The 25136-nt window shown below is 40.6% G+C and overlaps 2 protein-coding genes across 4 annotated transcripts in view; both read left to right on the forward strand.

Moving 5' to 3' along the window:
• ZBED1 (zinc finger BED-type containing 1) overlaps positions 1–6272 on the forward strand; it is a 54817-nt gene extending 48545 nt beyond the window's left edge. For all 3 annotated transcript variants that reach the window (XM_071455208.1, XM_071455207.1, XM_071455209.1), the window contains exon 2: positions 1425–6272. In XM_071455208.1, the coding sequence (XP_071311309.1) occupies positions 1476–3563 (2088 nt within the window). In that variant the 5' untranslated portion in view covers positions 1425–1475 and the 3' untranslated portion in view covers positions 3564–6272. The remainder of the gene's footprint in view (positions 1–1424) is intronic.
• The window catches only part of DHRSX (dehydrogenase/reductase X-linked), a 161883-nt gene that overhangs the window by 5608 nt on the left and 131139 nt on the right, over positions 1–25136 (forward strand). The window lies entirely within an intron of this gene.

Raw genomic sequence — 25136 nt, forward strand, 5'->3', positions numbered from 1 at the left:
TGAATGTTCTCCAACAGCAGAAAGCACCCCAGAGAAGCTTGCACACGTTTGTTTTTTTTTTAATATTCCCTCACAGTAATATGAAAAAGTTAGATTGTTTCTTCCTGCCCTAACCAGCCAATCTTACCACCTGAGGACTTCTGGGCTTGGGCACAGGTGCAGCTCCCAAGCAGCAGAGAAGTAGCAGTGCTGTTCTTTTCAGTCTGATGCTCCTTATGTTCCTCTCTTGTTCTCTTTCTCTGGATTTTTGTGTGAAGGAAGCTGCATCTGGTTCTAAAACTAATGTCTTCCTTCTCCTTCCCAATGCTGGCCAAGGCCCTGAAAAAGGGCTTGTTGCTGTCACAGTGGAGTGGAAGAAATAGAGAAGTGCCAATCCAATTGTGCTGTGCTGTGACTTGGCTTTTTGGTGTAGTGAGATCAGCTCGGGTGGGTGCCAGCTGTCAGCACTGTTCACAGAGGCACTGTAGGCCTCAAGTAGCACTTGCATGTGACTGCTCAAGAAGTGTTTTCCTGTGCAGATATCAAGGTACAGATTGCCAAGTCTTGCCTTATCACTGCACTCATCTCTAGTGTCATCTCCTCCCAACTTCTATAGCCTTTTGAAGAAAATGCTGCAAACTTATTTTCCAGCTGATGTAGATAATAACATTTATTAGTGCTTTTCTGTCTGCTTTTCCTGTAATTATTATGTACTGTTATTCCAGGAACCACAAATGTGAGCTAGTACTTCAGGAGATGACTTTGATTTTAGAAAGAGAAGGACAGGAAAGGTGTCAGACATGTATTGTTGATCTGCATGTAGGTTCAAGCTCCTTTTCCTTTTATTTCAGTCAGAAAACATCTTTGCATTTGAGAGGAGCAGATTATTGCCATAATTTGCATCACAGATTTTTTATTACAATTTTTTTAAAGTAAAAGCTGGAACAGTTAGATCAAGCTTACAAAACTTCTTTCAAAATAAACAAATAAGAAAACCTTTGCTCCTTCAGTATCAGGTTTCAGTTGAAATAAATGTTAACAACAAAGTTTAGTAATTCTTTGGCAAGAGGATGTTGGTCTAGTTCTAACTTAAGAGGCAGGAAAACGCTATAGCAGATGACCAATTCTTGTGACAGTAATTTATCAAGTCTGTGGTGATACTTAGGCTTTCTCTACCCAGAATTATGAAATTCAAAAAAAACCATTTACTTGGGTCTTCTAGCTCAGTTTCACAGCAGAATGGGATCTATTAAAACCCTTTTTAATTTTTGACAATCCAGTGGGCTTCTTATAGGTCACACTTGCTGCAAATTTCGTCTTTAAATTTGCAAATGTAATTAGTGAGTAGGTTTCTTGATACATTCACAGAAACGCTGATTTCACATAGTTGAGTGTGGTCAAACTTGTGCTTTCTCATTGTATCTTTATCTTACTGCCTTTATCAGGTACTCATTAATGAGTGAAGGATCAAAAGGTGGGACGGTGGCCAAGAAGCAATGGAGAATAAAAGTTTAGAAGGTTCCCCATCAGACCTAAAGTTAGTGGCTCACCCGAGAGCAAAGAGTAAAGTGTGGAAGTACTTTGGGTTTGATACCAATGCAGAAGGATGCATATTACAGTGGAAGAAGATCTACTGCCGTATTTGCATGGCACAGATTGCCTATTCAGGAAACACGTCCAACCTTTCCTACCACCTTGAAAAGAATCACCCTGATGAATTCTGTGAGTTTGTGAAAAGCAACACTGAGCAAATGAGGGAAGCCTTTGCCACAGCATTTTCAAAAATCAAGCCGGAGTCATCACAGCAGGTTGTTCAAGATAGCCTCATCATGAAGACCTACCAGAACTACGAAAACAAAAAACATCAGGAACTGACATCTGCAGTCATCAGCTTAATTTGTGAGGGCATGTATCCAGCCTCCATCGTCGATGAACCTACCTTCAAGGCCCTCTTGAGAACAGCAGACCCCAGGTATGAACTTCCGAGCCGGAAGTACTTCTGTACAAAAGCAATTCCTGAAAAGTACAGTGCTATTAGAGAAATTGTGCTGAAAGAGCTCACTGAGGTTCTCTGGTGTGGTATATCCACGGACATGTGGAGGAGTGAAAACCAGAACAGGTCATATGTAACTGTGGCAGTTCACTTTCTCAGCAGCAGTCCTGCCAACTGCCTGGCTGTGAACTCACGGTGTTTGAAAACGTTCGAAGTACCGGAGGATAACACTGCAGAGACCATTACACGAGTCCTTTATGAAACATTCATTGAGTGGGGGATCAATACAAAAGTCTTTGGTGCTACGACAGATTACAGTAAAGACATTGTAAAAGCTTGCTCTCTCTTAGATATTCCCGTACAGATGCCTTGTTTGGGGCACACTTTTAACGCAGGAATACAACAAGCTTTTCAGCTCCCCAAACTCTGCAACCTTCTTGCCAGGTGCCGAAAGCTGGTGGAGTATTTTCAGCAGTCTACGGTCGCAATGTACATGCTGAGCGAAAAGCAGAAGCAGCAGAATATTCTCCACTGCATGCTGGTAAGCGACCGTGTTTCCTGGTGGGGAAGCACGCTCGCTATGCTGCAGCGCCTCAAGGAGCAGCAGTTTGTCATTGCGGCTGTTCTCGTGGAGGACAGCAACAACCACCACCTCATGCTGGAATCCAGTGAGTGGAATACAATCGAAGGGCTGGTGGAGCTGCTCCAGCCTTTCAAGCAGGTTGCAGAGATGATGTCTGCTTCAAAGTACCCGACGATAAGTATGGTAAAGCCACTTCTCCACATGCTTCTGAATACCACTCTGAACATCAAAGAGAACGATTTGAAAGAAATCAGCATGGCAAAGGAGGTGATTGCTAAAGAGTTGTCAACCACCTACCAGCACACACCTGAGATAGACATGTTTCTCAATGTTGCAACTTTCTTGGATCCCCGCTACAAGAAACTGCCTTTTCTTTCGGCTTTTGAGAGGCAGCAGGTGGAAAACAGAGTGGTGGAAGAAGCAAAAAGCCTGCTGGAGAAAGTAAAAGAAAATAGTTTTAGAACTGAGGAGAAATTCTTCACTGTTTCAGAAGAGCCCCCTATGAAAAAAATCATAATCTCCTCTACTCCTCCTCCTACCAGTGTCATCAACAACATGCTTGCAGAGATCTTTTGCCAGACAGGAGGCGTGGAAGACCAGGAGGAATGGCATGCTCAAATCGTTGAGGAGTTGAGCAACTTCAAGTCACAAAAGGTCCTCGGTTTGAATGAAGACCCGTTGAAGTGGTGGTCTGACAGACTAGCACTGTTTCCAGTTTTACCAAAGGTTCTTCAAAAATACTGGTGTATTCTGGCCACAAGGGTCTTCCCTGAACGCCTGTTTGGCTCTTCTGCTAATGTTGTGAGTGCAAAGAGAAACCGGTTAGCCCCGGCTCACGTGGATGAGCAGATCTTTTTGTATGAAAATAGTCGCAATGGGTCTGAGGCAGAGCCAGAGGATGAAGATGAAGGAGAGTGGGGTTTGGAACAGGAACAGATTTTTAATTTAAATGACTCAGTAAACATGAACAACAGTTTCTTTAATATTCGAGACAGTGGGTTTGTTTGACAGGACTGCTGCGGTACATTTAATGACAAAGAAAAGAGGTATTTGTCTTAAGTTACCAAAAATTCTTCTGTTGTATGCTATGAATGCTGTAAATATTGAACAGTTGTAACAAACTTGATTTAGCTTCCATTGTCTGTGTTTTTCCCACTGTCTTAAAACATGAATGACTTGTGATCAAACAGCACTGAAATGAATGAGGAAATAAATTCTACAAAGACCGTGATTTCTGACTGTGGCCCAGATTTCAGAAAGCACTTATCCATGTGCTTCCTTTCCACTTGTTTCAGTGGAAGACAAACACATGCTTATGTGCTTTCTATCATAAAATTATTTTCCTGAGTTAGGACCTTGAGGAAGTTTTTTAAAATTTATGCCTCCATTTGTAAATCCTGTGTGACTCAGGATGCTAGCTTTAAATTTTGGATTTTAAAATGTTTTTAAAATCCATAGATCTGAGCAGTGAATATTTTTAGACTATATTGTTGCTATGGAATGAAAAAAGATCTTGAGCCTGATTTTCACTACCTCATGTCTTAGGTCTGGTCTATGCTAGTAAAGTTCAGCTGGTATAATTATGTTGGTTAGGGGGCTGATGTGTTATTATTTTAACTGATACTGTGCTGGCATAGGCTGTAGTGTGGATGCATTTATACCAGGATAATTTATTTTCCTTTCCAGTGCAGTGTAAATGGTTTGAACACTTAAACTGGTGTTAATGTGTCCGCATTAGTCCAGTTTTACCATTTAACTGCAGCTAAATGGCAAAATTGGTTTTTTTGTTTGTTTTGCTTTGTGTCTAAGCAAGTCCTGATTGTAGTCTCTTGTGCTTTTGCAAAGTGGGAACCAAGTGTGGGGTCGAGGCAGTGTTGTGTTACCTTTGCCTTGTGCCGATGCCATGGCTGATACCACGTGCTGTGTAGCAGGCAAGGCATCAGCTCCTTGGTAAGGGAGGGAGGGGGAGAGGGCAGGGAGACGTCTGCAAGCTACTGGTCTAATGGTTTGTCTGTGTTATAAAATCCTTAACCTCTTCATTTAACGGGGACTTTGCCCAGGGTAGCTTGAAAATTTTGTTGGCAAGAAAAGCAAAATAAAAAGCTTTAATATTATGTAAATATATTTAAAAGAAGGGGACCCCTGAATTTCCTCACATGTATTTAGTGAATCTTTAAAATTGTTTTTTGTTATGTTAGCACTTAAAAACTTTTTCACCTGTCTCTTTTTAATTCAGTTTGTAGAGTGGACTTCAGTCCTGTCCAGTCTAATGTTTGAGTACTGTTTCTGATTAGTTGTGTATTGTAACTACTCCCTTTGTGTCTCTGAGCATAAGTGTTTTAAGCCCCTTTGAGAACTTGACAAAAAAGAAAAAAGAAACCAACCTGAGAACTCCCCCCCCCTTCCCCAGTCTCTTATGAAATGCAGGTCATAAACAGAATCAGAGTTCACACTAGACACAAAATAGGATGCACCAGCTTTTTTTTCTGAGATGCAGTGGAGAACTCTTGGCATTTTCCTGTTACAATCAAGGTTTGCTTGGGGTTTTATTTCTGTTACTGGTGTCTCACCCCCCCACCTCAGTGTTAGTCTACAACTATGTTGAGCAATATCTGTGGGTTACTGTTCTGGAGGAAGAAAGTTGGGTTTTTTTCATCACAATGACACCTGTGGACATTGGGTTGTAAAAAGAGCACAGACAGCAGGAACATACAAAAATGGGAATGGCGATGGAATTGAATCATTGCCAAATGGTTTGTTTATGGTTTGGTTTAATAATTTTTTGAAGTTTGAGGCCTCTGTGTTCTTTGTAGGTGGTGGGAAGGGATGGGTGAGTGAGGGGAAAGGACAGAGGTTAGGCTGAAAGACCACTGAAGTAAGTACTTGCAACTACATAAAGAAAAATGTTTAAGCCTGGGAAAAATGCAGTTAGCAAGTGGTGTGGCCTGTGTTTGGCTGTTAGTAAACCTGGGGTTTCACTTTCCAGCCCCCTGAAAACTGATTTGCACTTATACAAAGTACATGCACTGTGCATCCTGTTGAATGTTGCTACTCTCCACGTCCACTGTAGAAGCGTATATGTCTGCCCAAGGCGCAAAACGCAGGCTTGGCCTAAAATTCCATAAGTAAGTCTGCTATCTGTGAGGGCAACAAAATCAAATTATGGAAGGGAGTGAGATACCTGAGCTCCTGTGACACCCCAGCAGTCTCCCAGGAAGAGCTCTTGGTTTTTGCAGTCATCACTTGCAGGAGCTGTTACCACCCCTGCAAGCCCTCCCTCCAGGACCTGCACAAATGCTCGTGTGAAGTGTGTGGATCTTGTCTTACATGAGCAGAATTTAAAGCTTTGCCCTCACAATCAAGGCAAAGCCCAGAGCACTCTTGGTCTGCACTTGGCCTTCCCCTGTTGGCAGCATTGTATCCATCTTCATCCTCCTAGGGCTGAACATAAACAGTGATGCTTACAAGGAGTTTTACTGAGATCAGTGCAATGCACTACTCTCTTCCTTCCAGCTTCTTTTTATTTTTTTGGTATCCAAAATAAAATTGTAGTTGGTTCAATTGATGTGTCTCAGCATTCTTTGAAAAAAAGGAGAAGAAAAAGAAAAAAAAAGCAAAACCATTGTTAGTCTTACCCATTGTCTGTGAGATTTTTTATTTAATGTTCTAAACCTGGAATATTGTTAAATAAACCAGAAAAATAAGTTAGTTACTAGATTATTTGTCTGATGTGTGGTCATATCTACAGCACTTTATGACTTTGAACTCTTCCACAATAGGGGGAGGTTGTATTCTGAGGATTTAAAGCTATGCATTTATTTTCCTTTTGATCCTGTAAGTTATTTTTTAAAAATGCTGTACAAATCTTTTGGATTAAAAAAAATGAGGATGAAAAATACTGGAAGTTTAGATGGTTTCTCTCACTTAAATATGTGTGGTGTTTTTCATTTATTGACAAGATTTTCTGTTGTTTAGTTGGGTGGAGAAGGAAAGTTTCACAGCTGTTTTAAATATTGCTTCAAATTGAGTTAACCCCCATGTTGCTGCTAAGGGTGGGCCCAGAACAATTTCCTAATAATGCTATTAAGTCAACTTTGTGTTTCTTGACAGCTTCTTTGGATCCACAGCCTAACGTTTCCTTTTCTCTTCAGTACAGCTGAGACACCTTTTTGGAGGGAGGACAATAGAGGAACAAACTTCAGCTTTTGAGTACTTTCATGCTGAAAAAGTGAATTTTTGAACAGGGTCTCAAAGTACCTTCTCTGTGTCAAAAGAAGAATTGCCCTGTCACCAACTAGGTATTGCCAGTTCAGGATTAAAACTCAGTGGGCTAGGTGAGGTTTCTTGGGATAACAATATAAAACTAAAGGGAGTTTGGAGTTTCTGACCAACTCTTGCACGAATTTCACCTCCCTCTGCCATCAGAGATTATGAGAAGACAAAGAAAAAATCCTGAACCATACTGAAGTTGAAAAGGTGAATTTTTCCAGCAAACAATGTCTGAAGTGCTTTGGTTTAAAGAAGGGCAATAAAGTTCTGTATTCTTTATGGAAAGGGTGTATGGTTTTAAGTTTCTATTGCAGCAGTCTGTTAGATTAATTTCAAGCATTTTCTTTAACCAATGTCATGGTGTCCAATTAGCTTTACAGGGGCATTTGTAAGCAGGCAGGAATATTAAAAGCAAAAGAAATACCAATTGGTTATTTGTAATATTTTTTAGGACTTCTGAAAACTTAAAAGTCATGTGTAGTTCTTGATTTTTGTCCAGCTTAAAAAGAAGGGGCTGCCTGAGGAAAAATTTCTGAAGGAGGGGAAATGCATGTATATGAACACAGAAGTAGTGTATTTTACATACTCCATGACAACTGGGAAAGGAAACTTCATGCTGGAAAAATTACATTTTAGTGTCTGCACACCATCCTCCTTTTGATAGTCTCCATTTCTGAGAGTTCTTCTGGAGATCTGATGATCCTGGTTCTGGTGCTGTTGTCTAGTCTAGACTGTCATTTTAGCTCTGCTGAAAGGACTCTCATGGTTTCTTAAGTTTTGTGGCTATTTTTTTTTTCCCTTTGGACCAGTCTATGTGGTCTGTCTTGCCTTATCTCCTCCAAATTAATGTTCTGCTAAATTTAAAACATTTTTAGGGAACATAGGGAAATTACAGAAATTGCTTTTGCTTTTTTGGTAACATTTGGTGCTGTAGAGAGAGGTTGAAGATACAGCTTCATTTTATGTCTACCTTAAGAGCATATCAGTAAAGCATGTCTTAATGATACCATTTAAACTGTAATTTCAAAACATCTCTGCAGTTGCAGTTTATAATGCTGTTGTTTTTAAATACAAAAGAATTTCCTTTAGATTGAATAATAAAAATCAAATATATATTTACTGTTGTTGCAGTGGCCCTGCAGTTGGGTTAAAATGCCACAGAGAAACTGAGTTTAGCATTAAAAAAACGGAAAAAAAATAAAAACTAACCACTGTTTATGAGCTTACCATGTGTTTTAAAAACACAGTTGGATTTATATGTTTTTAAAAATCCAAAGGCTGTTGCAGCAAATATTTTCAAAGAAGAGTCCCTCAGAACTTGGAATTGTTAAAATATTAAGATTTTTGAGCATTTCTGCTGACATTTCCACACTGAGTGGTATTGATTTCTCTTGCTGCTAGAAGATCACAGAAGTGATGCTGCCATCTGCAGTGCTTTGAAATGATGATCAGATGTAACTTTTTTTCAGAGGTTTTGAAAAGACTATTACCTGCTGCACACGTGTGCTGGTTTCCTTGCATCACAATCACTTATTTCCAGTGACTTGAGTTTGCCAAATCCTCCGTCCCTCTCCCTGGCCCTGCCTGGGCAGAATGCTGGGTGGAAGCAGTAGGGAGGCAAACTCCAGCTTCTTCTCTTACAGAGAGACTTCTTTGAGAGCAGATAAATTTCTCTTTAAAAAGAGTTTAAACTAGGTTCTTACTCCAGTCCATGGTGGGGTACAGCACCTTTGCCATGGTGTGAAAAGGCAGAGCTGGTGCTTCCTCTCCCCACGTGTTGTACACTGGGACACATGGTTCAATTGGACCAAAATTGCCTGTGTAAGGGGAATATGCTGGGGAATTGAGCTCAGCACAGCTAGGAAACTACACTCAGAGCCAAAGGCATAATAAGCATGTCAGGGTAGAAATAATATCTGTGCTGCTTGCCTTAGATAGGGGTTTAAGGTAAATACTGTAATAAGATACTGGTTTGTGCTCTGGGCTGAAGCTCTGCCTGGGAAATTTTTTGATTATTCAAATAGCTATGTGTTTAATACTGACATAGAAAAGAGTGTTCTGTGACATTTACATAAATATTTTATATAGACAGTAAAGCTTCCATTCCTATTTGATAGATATTTTGGGGGTAACATTTACAGTGGTTTTCCTGGAATAAATGCCATGGTCAGAAGTACACCCAGATTCAGCTATCAGAAGCAGTAGGGCAGTCCTGTTTTTAAGTATAAGAGACAGGAGGGGATACTTTGATTTGAAATAAGTGGGAAATGTTGTCTTTTTTAACACTCTTAGGAAGGAGATAATTAAAATGCATCTGTAAAAGTTTTTGATAGCCTCATAATTTACATATATCTGTAGAGAATTAATCCCTTTGTTTTGCTTAGTTCACTGAAAATATGGCTGTATTTGTCCATAGCTGCATGTGCATGATATCATGTTCAACAGTGCTTCCCCGAACAATGCAGAATAATGTTATTTTTAAAAAGGCAGTTTCTTTGCTTACATACAATATTCTGTCTGTTCAGTGTCCTTAAATACTTGCAGTTAGGAATGAAAAACTCACTCATTTTTTATTTCTCCAGTGGATACTGCTTTGCTTTTAAATTTGAGACATTTTGTGTATCACTGTGTCTACAGACACTGCAATTGAAAGGGTTTCATTCTCTCTTTCTTTTTGCTTTTTTTGTTTGCTTTTTTCCTCATGAGTCATTAGTTAGGTTTATAGTGATAGGAATTTGCAGTCATAACAAGGAAGATGTCAAGTCAGCATCAGTAGAGCTCATGCCAGAAACATCCTGTCCCATATTGTGAATGCAGTGCTCCATGGGAACCTTCATCTTCTCAAAAACAACCTTCTGATGTGTGTGTGTGAGAGAGAAAAGTGAAGTGCTTTTGCAAACCATGCACAGTTCTGTGTTAGGGGTGTTGGTGCAGTTTGGTGTAAGTTTGTGCTCTGGGATGCACTCAGTGGTTTGGCGCCAAATAAAAGTTTCTTGAGCACACAGCAGAATTTATATGAACAGAAGGAATTTATTAACAAATGTGAAAAAAAAAGTAAAGCAATTGCTTTACTTATGGGAACAGATAGGAAGTGGGTCCATCTATGGAAAACACTGAAATTTTAATAGGAGTCTCCAGTTCCTGTACAAAAATCCTGATAGCATTTAAAAATGCTGAATGGCTAACCTTCCTGTAGTCTGACATTTAAGAACGCTGTAAAACAATTGTTTTACACACTTCTTGGTGTTCACATGCTGCTGGCAATGAGCTCTGTTAACTTCAAAAAGCTCCTGCACTCCCAAATGGCCAGGGAGGAGTTCTCATTATTGAGGTATTGGAGAAGAAGGGAGATTCAAGCTCTTACTGTGACCTGGCCTCCAGCCTGTGGGAGTGTGGGCTGAAGGGACTGTTTCTGGATGATATTTTGACACATTGATCTACATAGATAAACATTCACATGCAGTCCAAGAACTTGCTACTGATCATAAATCTGTCAGGTCCCAAGGGAGTGAGCGCTGTGGTGAGAAAGCCGGTCTTGTGGATGAGTGGAGCATGTATCCCTTTCGTCCCTCATTCTAAGCCCTACTTTATTTCCTGTGCAGGCAGCCAGTATGTTGGTGCTGCTCTTTGCTGTGTTGTTTGCTGTGTGCCTCTTGTATTCCAAGTGAAAGAATAGGAGAATGTGACCTGCATGTTTTCAAGCCTTGGTGAATGCAGGCAGAAGTTCACCTGCACTGTTCATGATTTGCTGCCCGGTTTGAATGAGCAGTGGGTTGAGGATAATACAGCATTTACCCCGTGGTCTTGGGAACATGAGACTGGCATTGCTGCTCAGAGATTCCTGTGTACCTGCTCAGAGAAGTGAAGTGAGAAAAGCACAACCTTGTGTGTGTTGTATCTGAAGGTATGACTCAATGCCCAAGTGGGCTTAAAGTGCTCACATGAACAAGTTCTGCTGTAGTCTTGTATACAAACGTTCTTGCGCATGCTCTGCCCACACCATCCCACCTCCCCTTCATGAGTGTTCATGAAGATTTCACAGTTCTTTTTAGAGAGATAAATTCAGAGATAATACATGAAACTATTTGCTAGTTGTTAAGACCATTGCAATATGCTTTTTGTGCCTTTTTTGGCAATGCATGCTAGAGCTGATGGAAGATAACATTCTTATTTTATCCCAGAGACAGCTCTTCCCTGCAGTGAAGGGAGCAGCTCAGTCCACAAAGTTGATCTGTTGGCTGCACTTCTGCCTTTTCTCTAGGCTGTTTAGGAAAGTTGCTGTGCTCCGCAGAAGGAAAAACAGATTCCTCCAGAGTGTTTTCCCTGTGTTTTTGTGTTGCTGGGGCTGCTTTCTGATCTGCACATGCCTGAAGCCTTTGCCGTGGTTCTGCTTCTAGTCTGAGCTGACTGGCCACCCCTAGAAGAAGATTGTGCAGAAGGTGACACTGTCAGGTGATAAGTTTGCAAACACCAGGACTACAAAAGGATTTGTTCATTTTATATTTATATTTAGGCTAAGATTAAAATGATACAAAATGTGGCCTTAAAAGGAGTCTGCAGAGTCTACACACTAACTCCTTGACTTAGGTGTCTAAATACAGATTTAGGGACCTTATCTCCAAAAGCAATCCATTTTGTATGCTCTGCCTTTCAGACCCCTTAAAAGTGCCAGCATCACAAGTGTGTCTCTTTTAATATCTTTCAAATAATGATATTTTGAGGTGGACTGTGTGGACTGTGTATGAAATACAAACAACAATTTTTTATTTTACATGCGTCCATTTTGTCTTCCATTGTGCTTCCAAGGTTAGTATCCATAGAATTATTCTGTCTGAAAAAGCTATCTGAACTCTTCAGGTCCCAAATGTGGGTGAATTTCAGAAGTAAGAGAAATATTCTCCCTCACAATTCATAAGCTGGAAGGCTTAATTATTCTGTTGTTGAAAGAGGCAATTGTAACTGCATTTTGCCCAAATATGGGAGAATGTGAAGTGTAAATATTTACATTTTTAGGTGAAATTCTGAGTAAAAGGCTTAAATGTAAGCACCTCATTTTGTGCCCTTACCTGCGTCATAGCAATATAGAACCAGACCCATGGTATTTCAGTGAGGGTACAAGTGAAAGAACGACACTCTTACTTAGTCATTATTCTGCTTGTGAGATGTTTCAGTTTCAATGATTTAGTCATTACAAGCATAAAATCAATCCTTCCAGCAGATGTGAATGAGCATTTCTATTGCGTGGATCTTCCTTCCTCAGTAAACAGGAACTTGGGCTCCTTTGCTAATGTAGAACAAAGGAAAGGAGGCAAATGGGGGTACACTGTTATAGGTGGAAGGTTGGGTGTTTGCTTTTTGCTCATGCAGCTGAAGCAGTGATGGGTTTCAGAGCCAAGTGATGGATTCCATCTGTGCATTTGAGTCTGACGATGGGCAGATGGTATCTTTGCAAAGGATATATGGTCTTTGTCTTCAAATCAGCACTCTGCCAAGCAATGTCTGGTTGTGCAAATTCAAGCTTCTGCAGTCTTTTAGTCTCTGCAGTTTGGGGGGCTATTTGGCCTAAGATCTTGTTTAGGTGATAGAGCAAACTCTGTTGGCTTTAGCGTCTCTGGTGCTAATGATGAGATGCTACAACTCAAGAAAATGAGCTAGAAAATGTAATTGTTCCTCTACATCATAAAAAGAGTTGTTTAACCAAATTCCACTCAGCCATGCTTCAGCTGAAGGCACTGGAGCTTGTAGAAGCTCAGCTGAGGAATGTGAGAGCTTTACCAGCAGGGCAGTTGGGGTGAATGAAGGTCTTGAGTCATGCAGGACCTTGGGTGGACTCCACTGTGAGTCTGCCTGTGTAGGATGAGTTGCACAACCTTGTGCAACAGCCTTGTCTTGTTTGGTTTAGATGTGAGTGCTGAAGCAGCCTCCAAACATTTTGCATGGCTGGAAGGCAGGTGGAAGTAGTGGGCCCCATGATGTTATTTTTAGAGGTATTTTTGTAGTAGCTAAGTAATAAGTCACTTTTCTTAGACCATGTAGGTGCTGTCCCACCAGGAATGCTTTACTTGGAACTCCCTTGCACAGTGCTGGAGTAATGTTCCATGGGCACTGATGTGTGTGATTCTTGATACAACTCAGTCATGGTAAAACTTTTAATGCATTCAACAAATGCATTCTTAGGAAATACTTCGATACCCACGTCACTAAGATTCTGTGTGCCTTGCCTTACAGACTGGGCAAGGATCAAGATTTGTGCAGTTAAGAGTAAAGAATGTTATATACCCACACACACACTCAGTCCTTTCTTGGTATTTGCAGAAACTGTTGCCTGCCAGTTTCAAGCTTTCTGTCCTCAAAGTTTCTAAATTACAGATGTCATTACAGACAGTGATTTTCGGTATGTGGCTTTGTCATACTGTATGAATTACTGCATTAAAGCTGCAGATGTGTTGGAATAAAGCAAGATTCAAATGGGCATTTTGCCAGCAACAAAAGAATATATTGGAGAGCTGTGGTTCCCAAAGCAGATAACCAAAAAAGCAGGGAAATTTTGCTTCACATCAGGATTGCTTTTTTAGGAAAAAGAAAGTGACATTTTGTAATAAAATAATGGCATTTGTTTTCATTTCATCATATTTGTGCTCTGCTAGGAGAGATTTGATACTTCACAGAAAATTAATTGGGCACGAAAATTACATCCCTCATCCTACCCAGAACTTCCTCTGAGTTGTGTAAAGCTGAGTTGGAGTGCTTGGCTCTGATACACTTCTGCTTTTTATTGTGTGCCTGTTTTCTGCCAGAGTATGCTTTCTGGGTCATGGACATTTTGCTGTCTGAAGGAATGCCTAACCATGATTGCTAACACAGCTCAATATTTTAAATTATCCTGGAGACGTAAAGAAAAAAAAGGAAAGTTGGACCAAAAAAATGCACCGAACTTGTTTCTGAAGGAGGAGTTTGAGGGAACTGTTAAAACCTTTCTTCTTCTTGTTGTTGACACACTGGTAACATGGTTGATATAACTAAATACCTGGTAAGCTCTGCACTGAGTTACCCTCTGACATGAACTTCCCTGGCATGAGGAAACAAAGTCACACCAAATCAAAGCAAAGCTCTGCCACCTCCTGACCTCGCACCTCATACTGGTGTACAAACCAGGGGCTGAAGTTAATGAACTTTATGAGTGTTCAATGAATTTGGGATTAAGCTTTTCATCTGCTATGCTGTGGGCAAGGGTTTGATTGCCAGCTCTGGCTGCCCAGGTGCGATGTGCTGCAGCAGGAGGCAGGTGATGCTCCATGTTAGCCATTTGTACCAAAACTGCTGATTATGGCCCCAAAGCCATGCTCTTTACAAAGCCAACCCACAAGATGTACTCTGTTTTAATAAGGTTATTTTAAAAACATAAACAGATAGTTCTGAATTACCGTATTTTTTAATAAGCCTGTCTACCAGTCCCAACTAAGGAAATTAGAGGAGTTGGAGTCAGACCTCATTCTTTAAAAAAAGTTCAGTGGTACCACTGCAAGTGGCTTATGAAATCTGCAACAGTCTAAGAATTGCACAGAATGAAATGACTTTGTAAACAAAACCTTACTGGCACTATACTTTCTGCAAACCAGGACTGACTCAGTGATGAAGCTTGTAATTTTTTTACTGAATGTATCCCAGTGAAGAGAGTGCCTGCAGGGCAGTAACTTGCCTTTCTGGCAATTGGATATAACCTAGAACTAACTAGATAACTAACTGGTAACTAGAAATGGGACATTTGTGCTATGAAACACTTCTTATAGCTGAGGTACACGGACTTTTCTTGGACATATTTTTCCAAAATAACATCTTGTTAATGAATAAAGTCATCCAGGTGAATGCAGACATCACCTAGTCTGCCAGCTGGAGTGTTTTCATGTTAATTAATACTGCTACCTATATATTGCAGTCTTAGTTGTGCATTCCTAGCTGGAATCACATTTCACAGTGTATAATTTTTAACATTAAATAGTCTGCTGAAAATTAGTAGGAAAAAGGTCAAGAAATGCAAAATCCATGTTCACTTGATGATGCTGTACTTCCTAATTATATGATACAGATATTTGAAGAGCAACTAATTTGAGTCAGAAGCAAGTACCAAGAGCTGCAAACGCTGCCATTAGTAGTGCTTAGTAGGTGCTAGCAGAGTTCTTTGCGCTTGGTTGTAGGCATGTATTCTTCCTGTGGTCCTCATGGGTTCCTTTTCAGAGTCAGTCTATTGAAGACATTATGTGTAGCCATCCAGCACTCCAAGGAGGAAAGGGATATTTGAAGATACAAGAAAGGATGTAAAACAACAAAATAGGTGGGCAATGGTGAAGCCTGGACTTCAGCTTAAGCATGGCTCTGTTAAGGTTGCACTACAGTGGCATATGGATTTACTAGTTTATGCTCTAATATAATGACCTTTAATGGGATTTTTGCTATTAACTATCTTCTATCCATCTCTTCTACATCAATTTTCAGAGTGATTTATTTTTTTCTCAATATTTATTCATTAATGCTAGTCATAAAGTATTCTAGTGAGGTACCAGTAAAAACCATGATATTTTTTCCCAGTATTCTAATCCAATTATCAAAGTATTTGTTTTCTTCTCCAAAGAAGAAAAAACATATACATACCCACGTATGTGTACAGAAAATGATTGCAATTTAGCAATGAAGTCCAGTTTTTTCAGTCCAGATTCTTCCAAGCTGCCACTCTTTTCTGTAAAGAACAAAGTCATCTTTGCAAGTTTGGTCTGGCTGATGGCTAGCACGTGGTTTTGCTGAGGGCTGTGGGGACAGGGACCGAGGCTGGGTGGCTCTCTGGGCAGCATGTGTCTGGCTGTTCTGCCAGCAGCCTCTCTGCAGGCATGATCTATTCCTTGCAAAGGCATCAGGGTCTGTGTCAAAGTGGCTTTGCAGTGGGCTCCTCTGGCTTGGCACATGGCAGCTTGGAGGGGGAGATGTTGAGACCTCTTCCTGCAACTACAAAAAGGGCTGAGTAAGCGAAGGGCTGCCAAAGTGCCTGTGCTCCTTAGAGAAATGTCACTGCTGTCACAGGAGTGTAGATGATGCCATCCTGGTGAGTAGCCCTGGATGTCCCTCTTTGTTCTGACAGTGCTCCCCTGTGCCTCACATTTGACTGCAACTACTGGTTTTCAACTTGAATGCTTCTCTCCTCCAGGATAAACCTGCGTGGGGCTGGCTGTGCTGGTGTACTCCATGCTGGGCAAAGCACTGCCCTGTAAAGTTACCACAAAGATTAGCAGGACAGCACTTGCAGAACAGATTATTCAGTCAGATAATGTTTTCTGTTTTCCCAAGCAAAACCAGGGAATGCTGGTAACTGCCTGAAGCAGAGTTTGGGCTTTGCTGGGACAGCAGCAGCACTGGTCACACACTGCATGTGGACACAGACATGTTAGCTAGATGTCTTAGCATGCCTTGGGAGGGAGGTGGTACTCAGGCCAAAATGAAGGTGGATGGATTTTCTGTGTGGATAGTTGCAAAGCTTCAAGTGCAATAACAAAAGAAATGCTGATGTAAGGGCTACAGAAGCTGCTGGTGCAGCTTGCAGACTTGGCAGAGGCTCACTTTTCTCTTCTTGCAAGGAACTGTTCACCTTTTACCATCTGTATCACCAGGATTTTTTCTGGGAGGGGTGCTAACTGGTGGCAAAGCCCTGCCAGAGAACTGAATGTGAGTGGGCTGGCTGTTTACACCGTGTGTTACAGGGGGCTGATGGAGATGTAAGGCTGGAGTCTGGAATAGAAATTGCATTTTAGGGTCATATCCTTCAAATCACCAAGAAGTCAGTGAACAGTGTAACACATGCATTTCAAATGCCTTGTGTATTAATGGAAAAAGACCTAGAGAGAAAAGTGTTGGAAACAGCAGAGAGCTGCTAAACAAGCCAGTGCAAGCTCTTGGGCTATTATTCCTCAAGTTCTTTTTTTTCCTCCCCTTGATATGTTTACATTGCTAAATTCCTTTATGCTTCTTAAAAAGAATGCTTCATTCAAATTTTTTAAACTATTTAGCACCCCACAGAAATTAAACACAGCTATAACTTTTTGCTGTTGAGTGTGAGGTGGAATGAAAGTGCTCTCTATTGGCTTAAAATCATAGGATCATTTAGGTTGGAAGAGACCTACAAGATCATCAAGTCCAAACATAAACCCAGCACCACCATGTTCACCAGCAAACCATCTCTCTAAGGGCCACATCCCCATGTTTTTTGAACAATTCTCTGGGCATCCTGTTCCAATGCTTTCACCATTTCAGTGAAGAAACTGTTCCTAATATGTAATCTAAGCCTGCCCTGGCAAAATGTGAGGCCATTTGATTTGGTCCTGTCACTGTTACCTGGCTAGACCTACCTTTGAAAGATAGCTCCAGGCATCAGCTTGGAAACTGATGATCAGCTTGGCATTATGAAAATAAGACTATAAGATCTGTTATAGTAAAGAAAGTGTTTTGGGTTTTTTTATTCTCAGGAAAGAGAAAGGAATCATGCCTTGAAAGTATTGCACACCAAATGGGCTGTTGCAGAACTGTAACATTTGAGCTAAATCCTCTGGTCAGGTGGAAAAAATAAGCAGGCATGAAGCCTGTTTATGCTACCAGTGATGCCTGAAAAGTGCTGGCAGTTCTGATGTCCTGAGAAGGACTGACAGGGTGCACTATGATGTATCAGCCTGTTTGACCACCTGGTTGAAGAGGGAGGTTGTAAAGGGGCTCTGCAGAAGGGCCAATTTAATTCCTGTAGCTGTCACCTCCCTTTCTAGAAGCAGAATGGTTGGAAGGTGTTCGTCAACACAAATGCATATTTCTATATGAAAGGAGCTAACCCCTTAAAATTTTGGCAAGTTATTTATAGAAGGTAATTAAATGTAGGAACAAAAATAGGATGTTTGTGTCATACTCCTGGAGCATTATCAATAATGGGACTTGTTTTGTGAGTAGTTGCACATTTCTTCAAAGGAGCATGTGATGCTCTCTAATTGAAATATTAATAGCAGATAACAACACTGTGGAATGATGGCCTCTTAAATGGAGACACTTTAACAGCTTTTAATCTGTGTGGTAACTGCATATTAAAAATCTTTGACAATTTTGATGAAGAGCAATTATAGAGCATGCACAGTAGCTGTTCCTCTAAGTTAACTAATTCCCTAAGTCTCATGAATCTGCTCTAAATTGATGGGCTATACAATTTCATTCAAAATTAAGTTTTTCACTGAAGAATAAAAGCATCCAATTAAAAAAAATTCAAAACAATTAGCTGTCTTTATTGCAAAGTAGTTGTTTTCCTGTGAAAACTTCAGTGTATATTTTATGAGGAACAAAAAAGATGAAAATTGAAAGAAAATCCATGACTGTGAGATCACCCCAGCATGTGTTGAGAAAGAGGATTTTGAAAATAAATCAGATTTTTCCTAGTAAAGGACTGTTAAGAGACAGTTAGGAAGTTTCATATGTAGTATAGTTTGACCTTTCTGTACTTGCACATTCATACTCCATTTGAAACCCCCTGACCTTCTTGTGTTATCGAAGAAGAGACAAATGAATGAAATTCCATATTTGGAACATAAATGTTGCAGCTGTCTTGAAGACAAAATATGTGCATGCTCTTTCTCATTCCAAGTTAGAATCTCATTCCATGTGTACTTTCTCATTCCAAGTTAGAACTGATTTTCAAGTAGTTTTGAGTACTAAATTGAGCTCCATCCAGAGGCTCAGGGGCTTCAGTAAAACTGTCTTTAAAAAATAATATAAAAAATAAAATATAAAAAAAAATAAAAATATCTTTTAAAATATATAAAAACTATCTTAAAAAAAAATAAAAAGCCCTCAAAGTTCTGTTCCATCAGGGATTTTCCTGCTGGAAAATAGGAAATGAAAAGAGGACTATAAGATGGCCCTGGGAGGGTGGCAGCAGAGGTTGGGCAGCCTGGTGCAGCTGGGGCATCAAGCTGGGGCACTGCCCTGCAAAGGCAGCACCTCTGGGGCTGTGCAGCTGTGAGTGTCCCCCTCACTGGCTTGCTCTGCTTCCACACAGGCCACGTGAACCCTGCTTTCCTTGGGGCCACTGCTTTGGGCTGTTCACACCTCTAGTAGTGACCATCCACAGACAGCTTCTGCCCCTGCCTGACTCTTCACCAGGTGTCAGCCAGACAAAGACATAAATGTGCTGGCCAGGGGTGGCTTTGAAGGATGTGGAAGCAGGGCAGAGAGGGAGAGGAAGGGATGCTGAGACTGTTTTCCATGGCTTTATTAAGTCAGTAGCATCTGAGGTTAATCTCACATTAATGTCAATGCTGTAATGGCTTCTGATTTGCTTCAAAAATTTTTAATAATATGGAAATGTGCTTTTTAGCATTTTGTATTTTAATAAATTGAAGGTATCTCGGAAAATTTTTCATACTGATTGGTTTATGTGCTATGTTTCCTGTTAACTAGATTTTTCCCAATATTCTCTAATCACCTTGTACCTCTCTTCCTGATTCTAATTACTAGAGCTTTGTATATGATAACAAGCACTTCAGTTCAGAAGTGATTGCAGTGTTCTGAAGTGAACTACTCCAGAAACTTTCAATTACCTTTTAAATTCTGTATACCAACTCGTGACTTCTGCTTACTTATTTGATGGAAATACTGTCACCCTGAAGCCATGGGAAGCAGAGGAGACTGTTTGAGTGGCAGCAGAGCATTTTTGTCAGCTGGAAGAGGCAGATCAGAGTGTGACCTTCAGCTGGATGCTCTTAAGCTTGATTGGGATATGGAAATCACATTCTCTGTCTCTGGGAAGAGAGGAGATGCAGTTTAAACTACTCTTAATGATCTTTCCAATGTTTTTTTTTTCTTCACACACACACACACACACACACACCCCTCACATTCTCAGAATAGAATATAATATAATATAGTAAGGGAATATTTAAAGAATCGACTTTCCCAATGTATTGGTTGCCCAACTGTATCTGTCCATCTGTGCACTGAGCAAGATGGAATGATTAATTCAATCTTTTAATAGCATGTGGTCAGAATAAGAGATGTTGGAATTCACAAGCAGTAAAAGTAGAAGCTGTAAAGTTGATATTGGGGACTGTGATACAATATACCCTGTTCTATCTAGGAATATGATGATACAGTCAATACTGTCTCGAAAATGAAAATTAAAATATTTTGTCTTTTGAAAGGTATAGATCATAGTGCAAAGTATAAATTGTTTTCTGTTTTCTTTTTAATTCTTCTGGTGAGATGCTAAAATGCAGGTGGCAATATTTTGCTTTTGGTTTGGATTTATATATATATATATATATATATATATATATATATATATTTCTTTTGGTTTGGCCAAAAGTAGATCAGTCTTTCCAGTTTGACTGTAAGTAACGAGATCACTCTTTGCTTCAGTTTCTGCCTATGAAAGTGCTGATGAATCATAGAATCATTGAATCATTTAGGTTGGAAAATTCCAGCAGTTAACCCACGCTGCCAAGTCTGCCAAGTCCATGACCAAACCATGTCCCTAAGTGCCACATCTACATGTCATTTAAATACCTCCAGGGGTGGTGACACAGCCACCTCCCTGGACAGCCTGTTCAAATGTTTGATAACCCTTTCAGGGAAGAAATTTTTTCATAGTATCCGATCTAAACCTCCTCTGGAGCAGGTTTCAGTTATTTCCTCTTGTCTTGTTCACTTATTACATGGGAGAAAAGACCTACCCTCTCCTTGCTAAAATGCCTTTCAGGGAGTTATACAAAGCAGTAAGGTCACCCCTGTGCCTCCTTTTCTCCAGGCTAAGCACCCCCAGCCCCCTCAGCTGCTCTGCATCCGACTTGTGCTCCAGACTCTTCATCAGTTCCATTGCCCTTACCTGGATGTGCTCCAGCCCCTCAATGTCTTTCTTGTCATGAGGGGCTCAGGACCAAGCACAGGATTCCAGGTGTGGCCTCATCAGTGCTGAGCACTGGGGGACAATGGTCCTGCTGGCCACACTATTGCTAGGATATTGATACAGGCCAGGATGCTCACTGGCATTCTTGGCCAGCTGGCACACACTGGCTCATGTTCAGATGCTGTCAACCAGGACCCCCAGGTCCTTTTCTGCTGGGCAGCTTTCCAGCCACTCTGCCCCCAGCTTGTAGCACTGCACGGGGTTGTTGTGACCCAGACTCAGGACCTAGAAGCTGGTCTCTTTGAATCTCATACCCTTTGCCTTGGTCCATCAATCCAGCTGGTCAAGCTCTCCCTATGTAGAGCCTTTCTACCCTCCATCAGTTTGACACTCCTGCCCAACTTGGTGTCATCTGAAAACTGGCTGAAGGTGCACTCGATGTGCACCTGTTAAACAGGACTGATGCCAATCCTCAGCCCTGGGGAGCCTCACTTGTCACTGGCTACCAGCTGGATGTAGCTCCATTCACCACCACACTCTGGCCATGGCCATCCAGCCAGGATTTTACACAGCAAGCAGTATGTCTGTCCAAGCAGCCACTTTCTCCAGGAGAGTGCTGAGTTTCAGCATTCTGAGTTTCAGCAGAAGCTGAATATCTGACTTTCCACATTTTCTGAGCTTTAGGAACTTAAAATCTTCTCCAGACTTGTGGGTTTATGATGGAATCTTTCTTCCATGCAAGGTGTGGGGACTTGCCTGCTTAATTTCTACAGTATTTGGGATCAAATCAAGAATATCAGCTGTTCTTTTCTTCTTCTTCTCTTTCTTCTCTTTCTTCTTTTTCTTCTATTTCTTCTCTTTCTTCTTTTTATTCTCTTTCTTCTCTTTCTCCTTCTCTCTCTTCTCTTTATTCTTTTTCTTCTCTTTCTTCTCCCTCCCCTTCTCTTCTCCTCCTCCTTCTCCTTCTCCTTTCTTTTTTTTTTCCTTTTTCCTTTTCTTAAGTCTTTTTGTTGTGAAATAACCATCATTTACAGTTTTCTGAAATTAGGTTTCTGCTCTGCAGTCAGTTATGACATTTACTCGGTCTGTAATGGAGCGACAGCAGCATCATGCTCTGCTGATTCATATTTTCTCCAGCATTTCAAACTCACTGCCATTACCCTGGTTTTTGGTCAAAACTGTAACCCAAATGCTAATTTTTCATCATTAGACATGAAATTTTAAAACCTTAAGAATTCTGTGCCACATTTTATGCAGATAACTGTTAAGATTTTTTAGATATAGAGGATGTGGTCTTTCCAAGGGAAGACCTTTTCTGAGATTATTCACATTTCATTTTGGTTGTTATTTATGGCTTCTTCACTGGATTTATGAACATGATTTGGTAAGCTCTACATTTATTTGGGACTTTATTGAGTGGGAAAAGTGTCTTTAAATGTCAAATATTTGGTTAAAATGAAACTTTCTCTGTAGGGAAGTAGCACTCAGAAATAAGGAATTGCACTTGGGAAGGTTTTTGTATGCTTGGGGGTATGTCTGAGAGCAAGGACTTGAAATGGTTTCTTACATCCTGAGGGATGTAAAGTATTGTCAGATGCAGCTGCATCTACTCGTTAGCTGTCCGGGAAATCTTGGAGCCTAGACAATCTTTGGTTCCTGGTAGAGAATGAAAAAATAATTCTAATGTCTCGAACTTCTGCAGGATGGGAAAATGCATTCTGCAGCTACTAGACTATGCAGAGCTATTTCCATTGCCCCTATTTAAATATCCTGGGATAAGCTTCTCTTTTTCATCTCTCATTTCACAACAGGAAAAAAGTATAATTACATGGTGACATGACTTGAAGAGCATTGGGAAGTTTTACATAAAATGACATTGCCCAAGGTATTGCAGAATTACATTTGCCCAGAGGGAGGGAGTATGGGAATAAGCATCAGTAAATCTGTTCAAAAGATAATCAGGTGCTTTTTCTTGATTTAAAGATACACCTGTATATAACTTCCTTATCTTTAGTGTGACTGGAGTGAAAGAGAAGAAAGCCAAAGAGTAAGACTTAATAGGTAAATATATAAAAGGAATGAAAGATAAGCAGAACAGAGAATACAAATGGAAAAATCTCCTTCTCTATTCTTGTGATAGTATTTTCCCATGTAAAAAAATGATATGGGTAAATGGAGCCTTTAAATATATGCATATGTAGGGAAGATTAATTTATTCTTGGAGCTAGCATCGTGTTTCTTCTCACGATATTTTTAACAAATCCAGTAATCTTTCATATGCAGGCTGTGTCTGTTCAGTATAGTGTAAGGAATTAGTGGGATTTCTTCATATTATTGCAACAACCGTTCTGCACTTATTTCACAAAACCCAATGTTATGTTTTTGTGAATTGCCTTTTATGACTGAGGCTGGGACTGCTCACATATGGATCGCTGTCGCTGAGCTGAGTTAGTGCTGTGCCTTGCCAGTGACAGTGCTGTCCCCCACACCTCTCCAGTCCAGCCTCATGGCAGCAGAGCCCCCCTTTCCAAGCAAAGGCAATGCTTCATGGCCTCATCCAAGTCCCCAGCTGGCATCTGTCCCAGCACAAAATGATTGCACAGTGAAGCAAAACATGCCATGTGTGGTGTAATGCCAGTGGGTAGTCAGGTGCCAGATATTTTTGCACAAGTTTGTCAAATGTACTATCAGCCTTTGTCTGAAATAATCCTTAAGACTAGTGTTTCTCCAGAAAAACAAGCAAACAAACAAACAAACACTGGCTTAAGCCAGGAATAGCAACAATATGTAAGACAAGGACTAGTGTGTGATGGTAGAAGTTGCTTGATGTCTGTTGAGAACTTTCAGAGCCATAATTTCAGTAATATAATTTGTACTTGTTGATGTAAGGCAACTTTTCCATCTCTTGATTCTTTCTCTATCACCCCATGCCCTTCCCAGGGATCAAGTGCTCTCCTTTTCTACACATTCAGTTGGGAACGTTCCTCGCAAGAGCAGATTGTAGGCAAACTTGGATTCCTGATTAAATGTTAGCAGATTTTAATGCTGCACTGTGGTATTTTCCATCTGACTGATTTGTATAACGGTGTTCAATCTATCTATTTGGCACTCATAAAAAAAAAAAATTAAATTCAAATATCTTATCTTCAGATGAATTTTGGCAAAAGGAACAAAGTACTCAGGAACTCTGGCAAACATGGCCAAAAGTGAGATTCAGGACTTGGGAACCTTACCCTCTCATCTACTTTTGCTTTCTTTTACCTTAGGGCAACTTCATATTTGTTGGGATCAAATTTCCTAATATCTCTGTCAAAATCAGCCTGAACTTGTATTGTAAAAAGCTCATATATATGCTTCACCAAACCGTTTTTCAATGCAGCCTTATTACCCATTGTCTGAGAGAAAGGCAATTCTGAAATGTCAAGACAAATTCCCAAATTAAAAGTCCTCTTTTGTTTTCTCCATTCTCACCCTCCTCTTTCTTGGGGAAGAGGTGGCAACATCCAGCTTTTTTGCTGTGGATGATCACTGACCCTGATGCAGAAGGTCTGCATAGGGTTTCCTGGAGGAGGAGGTTCCTCATGGACAGAGTGAAGGCAGCATAAATCAGTTTGGAAAATTATCGTCTGTATAATTTTTGAAAACTCTAACTATCATTTTCTCCTTGCAGCCCTTCTGCCAAGTCCAGCAGCATCACAGAGTCCAAAACTAACATTACTGAGCATCCTATCAGACGAATAAAGGAAAAGCACTCAGGCTCCAGTGGAAAGATGTATGAAAATGCATCTTCACTTGGCTCTTGTAACCAGGCAGGACTTCTTCACTTGCAAACACACCAATCATATGCTCTGAAAAACAGGGCACTGAAAATACATGTGCAAGTGGAGAGGAAATATATTTTTGATTACTTTGGCAATAGCTGTAGCTGACTTTTCTAGCAGCCTGTGGATCAGTGCCTTGACTTACCCCACCAAACCATGGTTGATTTGCATCTGTAAGTAGCAGTGCCAATGTCCTCACTGGGGTCCTTTTTAGGCTTTGAGGACAATATCACCATGCAGAGATTTATGATTCAGGTGTATTAAATTGCTTAGAGCTGTATCTCTTTCACCTGAATACTTGGAGGTGAGGTGAAGGTGAAGAGAGGGGAAAGGGGAATGAAGCACTTGAAAATGACCTCATCTTGACCAAAAGTCTTTTTCCTGTGACTTATTTGAAAGTCTAACACTTCCTTCTGCTTCCCCTTCCACACCCTGCTTTCCACACACGCTTCTCCCTTTATCTGCATTTATGCTGTCTTTCCAAGAATCACTAGAAGAAATGCAGATAGGTGTGTCATGCAAATGAAATTTTTAGCGTAGTTTTCCACTCCCCTTCCCACTGTTAGAGAGATG

This window comes from Agelaius tricolor, unplaced genomic scaffold (assembly GCF_023055355.1).
Source record: "Agelaius tricolor isolate 1412-34295 unplaced genomic scaffold, bAgeTri1.0.p SCAF_45, whole genome shotgun sequence".
Taxonomy (NCBI): domain Eukaryota; kingdom Metazoa; phylum Chordata; class Aves; order Passeriformes; family Icteridae; genus Agelaius; species Agelaius tricolor.